At 35.0% G+C, this 13,555-nt stretch overlaps 1 protein-coding gene across 4 annotated transcripts in view; it reads left to right on the top strand.

Moving 5' to 3' along the window:
• The window catches only part of SEC8 (subunit of exocyst complex 8), a 254,137-nt gene extending 240,865 nt beyond the window's left edge, over positions 1 to 13,272 (top strand). For all 4 annotated transcript variants that reach the window (XM_089788245.1, XM_089788243.1, XM_089788246.1 and 1 more), the window contains exons 25-27: positions 12,339 to 12,434; positions 12,557 to 12,606; positions 12,785 to 13,272. In XM_089788245.1, coding sequence (XP_089644371.1) covers positions 12,339 to 12,434; positions 12,557 to 12,606; positions 12,785 to 12,872 — 234 coding nt within the window. In that variant the 3' untranslated portion in view covers positions 12,873 to 13,272. The remainder of the gene's footprint in view (positions 1 to 12,338; positions 12,435 to 12,556; positions 12,607 to 12,784) is intronic.
• Positions 13,273 to 13,555: the final 283 nt, after the last annotated feature.

Genomic DNA, 13,555 nt, shown 5'->3' with positions numbered 1-13,555 from the left:
AGAGCCAACCCACACCAACATGAAGCCAAATCCTCTACCTATGGGTCAAAAGAACAATGATGAGCGCTTCTCACGGTGTAATGCCGATAAAAACTCCCAATCTCTATCAAGGTCTCATTAGTATCAGTCTGGGAATCAGAAGATGGTTCCAATCACTGACTCTGAACTATCAATCGGGCAAGATTCTAGGCAATCCTCTCAACAAATCCAACCTCAAAATCCCTGTGGGAAAGAATGGTAAACAGAATCTCTATAATCTTTCCCACCAATCTCCTAATAGCACGAGAGCCTCAAAGGAGAGTACCCTCAAACACTCTGTATGAATCCTCCCACACATCCAAACTATCCAATAGATACTCCATAAAGGACTCAGTGCAGAGAAATTATATGTGGAAACATCAACCTGCTCCCCTACAACCCACAACCGATCCCTCTGAAAATGTGGTACCGCCAACTGTCCAATGCTATCAGCTATATGAGATGAAGAAATAAATTTTCTTTGAGCAGGAGGGAGCAAATCATCATGAGAGTTCGACTCCACTGATACTCTTACTTCATCCATACCTTCTGCACCCATATCCTGGACAAATGTGGCGGCCACATTATCACGTCCATCATTCCCAACCATAGATGCAAACTCACCACCTCCTCCTTCCTCCTTCTCTTTCACACCTTGAAGCCTTCCAAGCTTTTCAAGCTTCACCTTCGACAACTTTCACCTTTCCAAGCTTTCCTTCCAAAGCTTCTACTTACCGAGCTTCTCCTTCTCGAGCTTCTCCTTCTCAAGCTTCCACTTCTCAAGCTTTCACCTTCTTCTCGAGCTTTCACCTTTTCTCCAGCTTGATTAGAAATACTCATATGCCTTGCTTAAATAGGCACTTACCACCCAATGCATGACTTATCCACAACCTTCTAGAATTTCTCCTACACAATATCCACAACCTTCTACAACTTCCATAACCTTCTACAATATCCACAACTTTCTACAATATTCATAACTTTTTAGAATTCTCCCACACACCTCGATAAATGGAATGACAACCATTTATTTTTTATTTTTCTATTATGCCACCTATGCACCTTGAAAATAGAAATCCCCTTCCTTTCTTTTCTCCTTTTTCCCCTTTTTTTATTTTTTTATTATTTCTCCTCTAATTTTCGTCACTTTCTCTCTCCTCCAATTTTTTTTTTTTTTTTCAATAATTTTCCCATGCAAGATGCTCCTGCATTAGTCATGAACCGAGAGATGTAGTTGACTGCAAAACTAAGATCAGGTCTAGTAGTAGTAAGATAGATGAGACTACCTACTAGCTGCCTGAAGAGTGTTTCATCTACAGGAGGAGAATCATATTGTGCGGACAATTTCAAACCAGTCTCCATAGGAGTGGAGGCAGGTCTGCAATCCTGCATTCGAAACCTGTCAAGCAAATTTCTGGCATACTTGGATTGAGACAAAAAAATACTGTTGTCAATCTACCAAACCTCAATACCTAAACAATAATGAAGCAATCCAAGATCAATCATATCAAAAGTTCTGCATAGCTCCTATTTGATATCTGAAATCAAATGTTTTGAACTCCCAGTAATGATCAGATCATCTACGTAGACAACAAGAAAAAGAATTTCATTACCAGAGTGTTTAATGTACAGATTACTATTTGACGAACTGCGCTGAAATCCCTAAGTAACCAAGTACTGATCAATCTTTATGTACCAAGCCCTAGGAGCCTGTTTAAGACCATAGATGGCCTTCTAGAGTTTACATACTTTTGGTTCTGAACCGGCAACCTTAAAACCTGGGGGCTGCATCATGTAGACTTCTTGTAATTCACCATTGAGAAAAGCACTCTTCACATCCATCTGATGAACTTTCCAACCATACTGAGCTGCAATGGCAAGACGAATGCGAATAGTGCTCATCTTGGTTGTTGGAGCAAATGTCTCGTCATAGTCAATGCCTTCACGCTAGGTGAATCCTCAAGCAACAAGTCTGGCTTTGTATTTATCCAGGGTACCATCTGCATGGTACTTGACCTTATAGACTCATTTACAGCTGATGGGTTTCTTTCCAAGAGGAAGATCTGAAAGAACCCAAGTATGGTTCTTTTGAAGACATTGAAGCTCAACATCCATTGCATGTTCCCATTCTGGAATTCCTTTGGCCTCTGCATATGTTTGGGGCTCAGGGATACTATGGATGTTGGCCATAAGAGCTATATTGACTGTGTTGTGCTGAATGCTCTTATTTTTGGAGGTTCTACCCTCAATGACTTCATTAGGACGAAGATCACTAATCGTTTTAGCCCACCATTTTGGCCGAAGAGTCGAGGAGCCAATATCAAATGTTGTCGAAATAGTTGGATGAGGAGCAAGAGCAGGGGTTGTATTATCAGGAGGTGGCTGAGGTGGTGTATCAGTAGCATCAGAGGACTCATGTAAAATAGAAGTACCCAAGTCAGAGATTGTTGAAGACTAAATCTCGGAATGTGGTGGAGAGTCAGAGAGCAGAAATGGTTCAAGTTCCTCATCAAACACAACATCACGACTGAAGAATAAATGATCAGTATTTACATCAATCAGCTTGTAGACCTTGTGTGTGACTATATCCTGTAAACATAAGTTTTTGGCTTTTGGAATCCAACTTAGTGGGTTTGGCATCAAGAATCCATACATATGCCAGAGAGCCAAAAACTTTCAAATGGTTGATCCTAGGTTTTTGACCAAACCAGGCTTCCTCAGGAGTCTTATGATTAACGGCAAGGGTGGGTGACCGGTTAAGAAGATAGACCGTTGTGGATACTGCTTCTGCCCAATATTTTCTGGGAACATTTCTATGTTCTAGCATAGCCCTAGCCATTTTTGTGATGGTACGGTTTCAACGCTCTACAACACCGTTTTGCTGAGGAGTGTGAGGTGTGGTGAACTGACGTCTAATGCCATGAGTAGTACAGAAGGCAGAGAAAGCAAAAGAACAGAATTCCCCCCCATTATCAGTCCTAAGAGTACGGATGGAGGAACCAGACTCTTTTTCTACTAGAGCTTTAAATTGCTGAAATACAGGAAAAGCATCTGATTTTTGCTTAAGAAAATATACCCACATTTTGCGATTGAAATCATCCACAAAGAGTAAGAAGTACCTATTCCCGGAAATAGAAGAAGTATTCATAGGACCACATACATCAGCGTGGACCAACTGTAGCACTCTAGATGCCCGCCATGATTCGCCATTCTTAAATGATGTCCTATGTTGCTTCCCTGCTTGGAAAGCTCCACAAACGCGATGGTTTTGGGTCTGGATGTTAGGTAGGCCATGGACAAAATTATCCCGAGCAAGTTGTGCTAGATATTGCATGTTCAGATGACCATATCACTGATGCCAAAGGCTGCTGAGAGCGAATGATTTGGCGATGAAGGCATGCTCAAGAGAATCTCCTGAATCTATAAGTCTCTAAATACCATGATCCTCAAGACCGATAGCAAGGGTAGTGCGAGAAGCACGATCAATAATCGAACACTTATTTCCACTGAAGATGACATCCAACTAAGGAGAGTGCTTCATAATCTGACTAACAAATAGAAGATTATGTTTCATGCCAGGAACATAACATTCATTGAGAAACATGAGTTTTCTTCCTCCAGACTGAATTTGAACATTGCCTTTGCCAACAATATTGTATTCTTCGCCACCTCCAAAGATTACTAAATCAGAATAGGGAGTGAATTCAACAAACCAATCACGCCTATGAGTAAAATGTCGGGAGGCACCAAAATCGATGTACCAAGTAGGAGATTTCGCATGATTTGTAGGTATGCTGGCCATAAAGGCATGATAGATAGATTCTTTCTGCTCTGAGTGCTGGGCAGCATTGGCTTGCTGTTGAATTGAGTTTGATTTCTGATGATGCTGATACAGATGTTCATAACGTGTGAATATCTCAAATGGCACAAACTTCGAGGTGAGAAAATTAAAGACCCAGAAAATTTGGAGAACCCCGAGAAGAGCTCGAAAAACCCAGAAATAAAATGTCAGAATTCGGATCCGCTGGCTCGAAAATTGAGGCACAAAAAACAAGACACCCATAAAAAACTAATGAAGACCCATTTGAGATCTCGAGAAACCCACCAAGAATATGAGATCAGAAAATTTTTCTGAGGTTAAAAACTAGGGTTTCGAAGAAAACCCTAGTCGGCAGTTATGGAGGACGAATTAGCAGAGAAAATGGCCGATTTTAGTTGCAGAATGGGGGCATTTTTTTTTATTATTGAGCCGGCAAAGGTAACATAAAAAAACAATGATTTTACCTTAAAACTGCAAGTTTTTCAACTAAAAAATCGTGTTTTAGGAGCTCGCGAATTGCAGTCGAACTGAGAAAACGGCGGATTTATATTTCAAACACTCATAGCAGAGGATGAGACTTATTTGGAGCCGAAAACAGACGTAGTTCCGACGTATTTCAGACACTCAGAGGAAGAGACGTGATTTGGTAGGTTTGAAATAAAACACATGTTTTTCCACAAATTCGCAGACTTTTTATTCTGAAACCCTAGTGCTCTGATACCATGTTACAAATGTAAATGGCGGAGTATATTATTTATTAAACAAAGATCATCAATATATACAAAAGGAGATTAGAATAGAATAGAAACATTCTATTCTACACTACACTTAAATATTAGAAACATTCTAATATTTACAATAAATTACAACAGTGAGCATTAAAGATTATTCTAATAGTCTCAAGTATCAAACAACAGAATAAAGACTCAGCACTTACAACAAAGAATAGCAGGCTCACGGCTAAAGAAGACCCTCAAAGCCCAGAGCAAATGAAGAAACCCATGGAGCTCATGGCAGCCAATGTCTCAACAACGAAATGGAGGAACCCGTGAACACACATGGCTCACAAAATCAACAAAGACCAGAAACCTGTGAGGAATCAGAGCTCACGGCTATAACCATGAAAGAGAACAGCATGCTATTGAACCACAACAACCCAATTAGAGCTCATGGCTAGAAGAAATGGAGAGACATGAAATGCAGAAAACCCAGCTCACGACTAGAGCAATGAAAGCGCTGCACTCATTTTTACCATGCAAATAGCAAGAGCTCACAATAGTGATAACCCAGCAGTTAGATGGAGAATAACCAAAACGTCAAAGTCCAAATAGCAATGTAGAAAAACTCAAAAATACATAATACCTTGCATTTCAGCTAGGGTTCACAAAACCCTTCTTCTCATTCCAAATTTCATGCATCGAGAAAGAAAAAAGAATAAGTCTTGACTTCTTCATTTTTCCTTTTAACATTCCTCAAAATGAATTGATAAAATTTTAGGTCTGGCCTTTTGAGGTAGAAGAAATTACATGTTTATTAAGATAATAATATATGACTTCACATTAACATATAGTCACATACTATTATATTAATGAACATATTATTATTTTTGCATGGTCCAAGCTTTTTAAATATTATTTTAGTTGATATAATAAGTCAACAAATAATAATGACTTTTCAAATGAACAAATATTGATTCAAAAGGGATATATTTATTATTATTTGCATATAATATGTGATCAATATTGATGAATTGATTAAATATAAATCAATTTGTTAATGTTGAGTTTTGAATGCAATAATAATAAAGAAGACTTAAAGTGACTTGCACTTGACCAAGAAGTTCTATTTTTAGCCAAGATAGACTATTTGAGTTAATTGGACATTACATGGAGTTCATTCTCAGTTAAGGAGATAGTTTGGGTTTTTCATGCAGTGATGGAGTACTTTAGTGCTATTGTTTGATGAGATATGGAACAATTAAGGCCAATTTTGCATGAAGTTCATTTTGGGAGCCTGTTTTATGCATATTTTGCATATTTTTGAGCGGTTTCACTTGTCATACTTTTAGGTTGGTTTTGAGATCCGACCTAGGGTTTTGTACATGCTTTTGAGGAGATAGAGGCAATTTTTCAGTTGGCTATTAGTTGGACAAGGGTTTGAGAGCAGTTTTCAGGGGTTTCTTCACAATTTGGATCAGTTTTGACTTATTTTTTCCACGCATATTTCTGATATCTGAATTAGGGTTTTGAGCTCTATTTATTGTACATTGACCTCATTATGAGGGATCTTCTTTTGGGCTTAGAATTTTTGCACATTGCAAATTTTGAGTTGATTGTAAGAGCATTTTGTAACAGAGATTTTTCAGCATTGGTTATACAGATTCAGCAGTTCCTTCTCATTGATTCTCGTGCAATATTGTGGATTATTTGCTTTTATGTTGTGTTCGCCCATTAAAGTTATATTCTTTATTGCATATTAGAATCTTGATACTTGTAATTGCAGGTCTTTGTTTGTGTCCTTATTCTTTTTGCAGAAAATTGGTAAAACCTACGTTTTCCCTTCAAAGTAGAAGATATCAAGTCCTTGCATAGAATCACTTTTGTAGTTGCATGTTTGTCTGAGTATTGTGAATCATTTGTATTATGGGTAATTTATGCTGATTTGATTAAAGTTGCATACGAATCATTGGTGTATCACCTCATCTAGGTTTAGTATCCATTATTTTCATCCCTTTTCCCGCATACAATTTAGTTTTTAGGTGATCAATTATTTAGGAACCGACCTAGCTACTGGAGGTTCATCTCTCGTTTTAGGACAACTCACCACTCGAAAAAGTTTCACTGTTTCAACAGGATAGCTAGATTCTACATCTTGCTATAGGTGCAATCTTGATTGACAACACTTATATTGTTTCTCCTTCATATTTGCCTTTCCGTGGCCATGCTTATATCAACTCACTTCATTTTATAATTTGCTAAGTTAGTGGTGGGTCCAATGTATATATCACCTTACACAATGGTAGTATTCATTAAGGCGACGACCTCTTATAATATGCTTTTGTATCATATATCTTCCCCTCCCTTTGCTCTGTTCTCCATATTTTATTCTCTTCTTTTCATTTTGCGCCTCCTCTAAAATCCTCAATAGGTTTTCTGGCTATACCTTTAGTTGATTTTTCATTCTGAGGTGATGATTCTTCTTGTATGCTCTTTAGTGCATTGCAAAAATATGATCTTCACCTTTTTAAGATCTCTTCTATGAGTGTCCAATGCTATGCAAATTACAAATATATAAACTATTGCAGATGAGTGTAATTGTGGCACTATGATGTAAAGTTTGCAATGACTGATTTCTTTAAATTCATCATACGTCTTTATTTTTCCTTTGTTTTGCCACCAATCATCCTTATTAGGAAGATGCTACCTTTTATTTTATATTCCATACTCCATATTGTTTCCCTAAGGGTGTCATTCCCTTATTAATTTCCTATTCTTTTTTATTCCGATCTGTGCATGTGTCCAAGTGATCCAAATATCTCCTCCTTTCTCCTCGATGTCCATGAAATTTATAGAGAATGCTTTTGTACTAAATTGTCTAATAATTTTTTAATCAAATCAAGTCTAATGAGACTTTCAAGACCACAAAGTTTGCCAACTCCACCTTGAATTCATACCAAAGATCACAGATGCTAGCTACCAGTTCACCTTGGATTCATAGCAAATATCATAAATGTTGACAATCCATATTCCAAAACTGCATTTTATTTCTGCGTTAGTTTCCATTCCTATTTTGGAATCCACTGTGTTTCCGATGGCCATATATAAATATATATATTATCATGGCATATCCAGTAAATGGTGACTGTGTATGAATTTGGTGTCTAGTCCCAATCTTAAATGTATCGTGACCATATGTATGTATCGACTTACACAGTTGTAGTGTAGTATCTCCTTGTATCTGCTAATATTAATGATTCTATTGAATGATATTGATCATGGTAGAAGGTCTATGTCTCAATCGCTTCCAAATTTGCATAAACTGATACGTTTCAGACTAAGTCACAGGGTTCGCCGAATTTTCGGCATCAAATTCGAAATTTGGCGAACCCATAAAATATGAATAAAATTCGCTCAAATTCGTGAAAAAATCGTATGGCAGCAAGTTTGTTGCCGTTTTGCAGAAAAGATATGTTATTGCCGCGCTTTGCAGGATATTGCCCTTCGTTTGTTGAAAAACGCATGAAACTAAAAGATGGTTAGGGCAATAAAACTATTACGACAATGAAGATGCATGCATCAGATCATATTTAAGATTCTGAAGCATGTGATTAGCGTTCACGTCATCCAAAGGGTGAACACTAAAACCATTTCGTTCAACCTTATCGTTCCTGCGCTCAATCTTGCCCAGCTCTCGACGGCCATCCACGCTTTGTTTTAATTATTTTCATTTTATGTTTAGGTTTCAATCTCCCGGTGGCCATCTCCATGGTAAGTTTATAACGATTTTCATTTTATGTTTTAGGTTTAAGTTTATAAAAAAAATTTAAGTCTTTTGTAATAGTAAAAATATTATTGTATTTTTTAACATTTTATAACTTTATTAAATATATGTTAATTTTATATATTTATTAGGAAGACATTTATATTTATCATATACATTTTATTTATTTTTATTAGAAAAACATTAATGTTTTGTATATAAATTTATGATTACTAATATATATATATATATATTTTTAATGATTATTAATATTTTTATTATTTTATTAGTAAAGATGGTTAAGTTCTTCCAATGAAACTCATAAACATTCAATAATAAATGATGTATACATTTGTTTTGGAAAATTATATAAGACGAACTTAATGTCAAATTTTTTTCGATTTTCTTGCCTTATCGAATTTCATCCGAACTCCATTGTCGTTGAATTCGAACTCAAACTCGAACCTTGTGACTTAGGTTTCAGATATAAGATTATAGCCTATTGGCTACTCTATGTATTAATAATTGCAATGACCAAGGTTCCGCAATGAAATATATCTTCTTTTCAACGTACTGTTCACTAGATGAATTGACCAGATGTCCACTAGATCCCTTCAGTTACAGTGGCACAAACATAGTACTTCATATTCCTATTATAGGAATTTGGTCCCATCATAGAGGTACGTATATTTTACCATATTGTATAATTATATCAAACTCCTCCCTCTATTCCCAGCAATGAACTTCCAATATTAATCTCAACTTATTGCAGTCTGCAGAGGAATGGGTATGCATCAAGTTTACACAGAATAATTTCTTGTAAGGATTGGATGGAGACATCACGATCTCCCCTCATTGAAATTATCATGAGTTATCAACAAATATGAAATATAGAAAGGCTTGCCCATTTGATTATTGCTTCTGACATTGCTGATTTATGGGTCGGGCTCTGCCCATCACTGTTTTACTGATATATGACGGTGAAATTGCAGAATAAAAATACTAATAACATTTCTCTTTCCAACAATAGTCTTCACCCCGAAATATTTTACCAGGCCTTAGAAATTCTTCAGAAAACAAAAATATATATATAGGGGCCTGCATAGAGTAATGTACAAGTTTTCAATGCCAAGATCATGCATTAATTCATTGAGCACACTCAGTGCTATGATAAACTTATATTCAAGTCATTGTTATTTGTCTCCACACTAAACTATTAAACAAATACCTCAACTATAATTTATTTATGAATCTCGCAATGTGGCAGGTTCCATGCTCTGATACCAATTGTGATGACCCCATTTCCGGTCTCTCTCATACTGAGTAAAATATCAGATAAGATTTAATCATGTCCATGAATAGTGTGAATATGTAAAATGTATTCTTTGATTCCATTAGTGATCTGAATATATGTCTCATTTATATTTAACACATAATAGTATATAATCATATTAAAATGTTAATATATAGGTAATATTGAAAACTAATATTTATTTTATTATTTTCACTAATATATATATATACTGATACTATATTGTAGTATTACAACAAATATTATGATCTTATTTATTTATTTATCTTTAGCTAAACTATATATTAAAATATTATTATGTATAATTAATACATTAGTATTATATATTTTTTGTTTTTTTATTGGTAAGAGGCCGAAGCCAAGTATTATTATTATTATTTGTTGTGATTAATTATTTCAATTATTAGTTAAGCTTGAGTAGATTTGAACCCAAGACCTCCCAATTAAGAGGCTCACAATTTACCGTTGTGTTGTAGGCTCTTGCCTAGTATTATATATATTGTTATTGTATGATATATTTTTATTAATTCATTAAGATATAACTAAAGTTATAACTATTATTCACTCATAATATAATTATATTATTTATTATTTTATATTATATTTTATTTTAATAAATTATTAAAGTTGGGATATCACACTCACCATCAATTTTAAGCTGCTCAAAACCAAAAAATAGGTTTCCGGCCAAAATAACCCAATACATAGTAACTTAAGGACAAAATAACCCAAAGTCATAATAGCCCACAGATGTAATAACCCCTGACCATTTTAGATCAAACTAGTCAACTAGAAATGACATAAAATCAATTAGAACATTAGAATTTAGATTCTGTAGAAGGAATTAAACCAAGTTGAGAGAACATTTCAAATGAAGGCCATGTAAACTACAAAAGAGAAACAATATTAAAATCCATCATGCATATCAAGCATATGGTTTTATCGAGCAAGGATCAATATGAATCATTGCATCCCCAATGTTTGAAGTGTGGATAATTTTCCAATTTTATGCAAAAAAAATTATCCAATTTGCACTACTATATCTTTATGTGCCCAAATGATCATAAATAGTCACAAAAACTATTTATTAAACTAAATTATAAATATTGATTACAACAAACATAAACAAGCATGGCAAAAGATCTAGGAGTGACAATCATAGATCTATGCATTCGTAAGGGAATTCTTGATTCTACTTCACATTCCAACGTTAATTCTTTGGATTTAAAGTGCGTTAATGATTAAAGCATCTTCATGCGTATGAGCAATTTCTACATCCATCCATGAGGGTTTGTGCAAGGTGGATCTATTAATTTTCCTTCCTTTTTACTTTCCTTTATGCAATTTCATTTCATAATGTCCCCTTTTGGGACTGTGTAAATCATGCCCTAAAATCACAAATTCAATTAGAGTAAGAAAAAGAATATAGTTAGAAGTTTAATTTTACCAATTAATTTTTTAAAGCAAGATAAATCTTGGTTTAGGTCCTGTAACCATGCTAGACACAATTATTTATATTCGAGTTAGGGATCCAATAACAAATATAAGTGTATGTCTATCAATAATCATCTTTAGCCTATTTAGATAAAATACCTTTGAGCTTTAGGAACCAAACCATTAATAACTGTGTTTCCCATAATCAACCATAGAGAGTTTGGAGAGGAAAAACCACAAGGGTGCTGGGACATCATCCAGCATCCTTTTTAAGTTTTAATAGTGCCATGTTACATTGCTGATGTTATACTGTTGTCTATCAACTTGTGGAAAATTTTAGTTTGTGTATATGTATATATGTTGCAGTATCTCCACTTTGCCAAAAATATGGCCCTTGGACATATCCCTGAAAAATATCCCCTGCTGTTTCACCATGCCTACACCAAAAATGCCATGGAACAAGCCAGAACTCAGTAAACAAATGAAACACGTAGTCATTGCTGATTTGGATACTTCAGAAGAGAAGGAAGAACAAACAATTTCCAAGATATCAATTGGACGATGACTCTGATTTCTAAGCTTGTTGCAGAGTGTGTACCTTTGTACCATGTATGATGTTTTTTTAATGTATGTCTACTATTATTAGTCTATTAGATGGATTATAGTATCAGTGAATTATTTTGTACTTAGTTTCTTTTGGCTTGTTTATTCACTTATTGTTAATTTTAGGTCTTTTTGGAGTCGCTGTACAAAAAAAATTAATATTGTTTTCTAATATTATTTTAATAGTTGTTCCTCCACCATCCCAAAGATATGAAAAACAGAAAGAAGAAAAATTGACTTCCCCAACCCACCACCCCCTTGTTCCTGTAATTTGGAGATATACTATTATATAGCAATTACGATAATGCCTCTCTACAGAGTAGGACTCGTGCGAATGACACTGACCTGCCATTCTTTTGCTTTTTCAGTTTATCATTTAATTTGCTATGAAAGTTCTGCTTAATTATCTTGCAGACAGAAGAATACTTTCTGATCTGGTTCATGAATTGTAGTTAGAAGACCCATTTTTAGTAATGTTCCCAGTGTAATTGACCTTTTACCAACTCCTGCTTATAGGTTTAAGTGGTTGAAATGCTTAATTTTCTCAGTTTGTTCATATGCAATGTTAATTTTCAATAAATTAATCATTGCTACTATTACATTCTTGCTCAAATTTAGTGCCCTTGAAATTTGGTCTTATATGAAATTGAAAGGCTGAAACTTTCTTGTCAGGCATTGGCTGCAATTTCAGCGATGAATAGTGAAGCTGTGCAGCAGAGACTTGACCGTGTCCGTACATATTATGAACTTTTGAACATGCCATTTGAGGTATAGTTTTGTTCTTGGCAGACTGCATAATTTCGTTGTTTCAACAAAAAATTAATGTTGAGAAGTAAATTTAGAGTGCAAGTTTCCATTAGTAAATTATTAATCCTGCTCTCCTTCTGCAGGCATTGCATGCATTTGTGAGAGAACACCAATCTCTATTTTCGTTCTCAGAGTACTCCTTTGAACTGACCCTTATTTATTGTTTCTGAATCATTGAAATTACTAACTATTATTTTCCTCATTTGTATCTATCTATTCCTTCTTTGTATTAATCTGGTATTGCTTTCAGTTAAAAAAATTGATTTCATTAGAACTATATTGTTAATCAGAAAGCTGTGACTTCTCATCAGGTACTCCAGTCTCTTAAAGGTTAGCATACCCGGGAGAGAAATTCCTGCTGATGCAATTCAACAGATTGGTTCAATCTTGGCACCATGATACCCTTGTGTAACAAATATTCCCAAGCCTTGGCATATGATGTTTGTCAAGCAAATTCTCTCTTTATGATTCTGTACAATAGATATGATAGTGGACTATCCTGTTTGGCATCCAAAATGCAGGTGAACTTTTCAGTCTTTAGTTCATCTATAGAACCAGTTTTTGGGCACTTATTTGTTATATTAAGCCTGATGGTACCAAACTATTAACAAGTGGTTTGTGGTTGTGGCTTTGAAAAGCATAAACAGCTCAGCATACCTGCATTCGGTATTCATGATATGATGTGCCCCAAAGTTTTCTTTGTTTCATTAATTTATCTTATGCTTGGGCTCTTGAGATGAGGATGTAATTGCTAATTTGTCCCTCTCAAAGTTCAATATAAATATATTTTATTTCTTAATCGTTATGATGGATATGCATCTTCATTGGGACATGTACAACGAATATCACTTGTTCTGTAAGGAAAGTATCCCTCCTTTTATTGGAAAGGCTTATATATTAATCCAGTCTTTTAGTTAAGTCATATAGCTAGTTGCAGAGAGTATAGTTTTAGTACTTTTAGATGCATGAAAAAAAAACAGAATATTCAGAAAATGTATGGACTTAATTCTGTTCATCTCCTAGACATTTGAAGGCAGCCTTGATTGCCCGGCTTCAGTTACACCATGTTTTAAACATTTCAC

Source organism: Cupressus sempervirens, chromosome 6 (genome assembly GCF_028749045.1).
Source record: "Cupressus sempervirens isolate cs-2001-9-10 chromosome 6, ASM2874904v1, whole genome shotgun sequence".
In the NCBI taxonomy this organism is placed as follows: Eukaryota; Viridiplantae; Streptophyta; class Pinopsida; order Cupressales; family Cupressaceae; genus Cupressus; species Cupressus sempervirens.
Note: the sequence above shows the minus strand (reverse complement) of the source record. Positions and strands in the feature narration are given on the sequence as shown.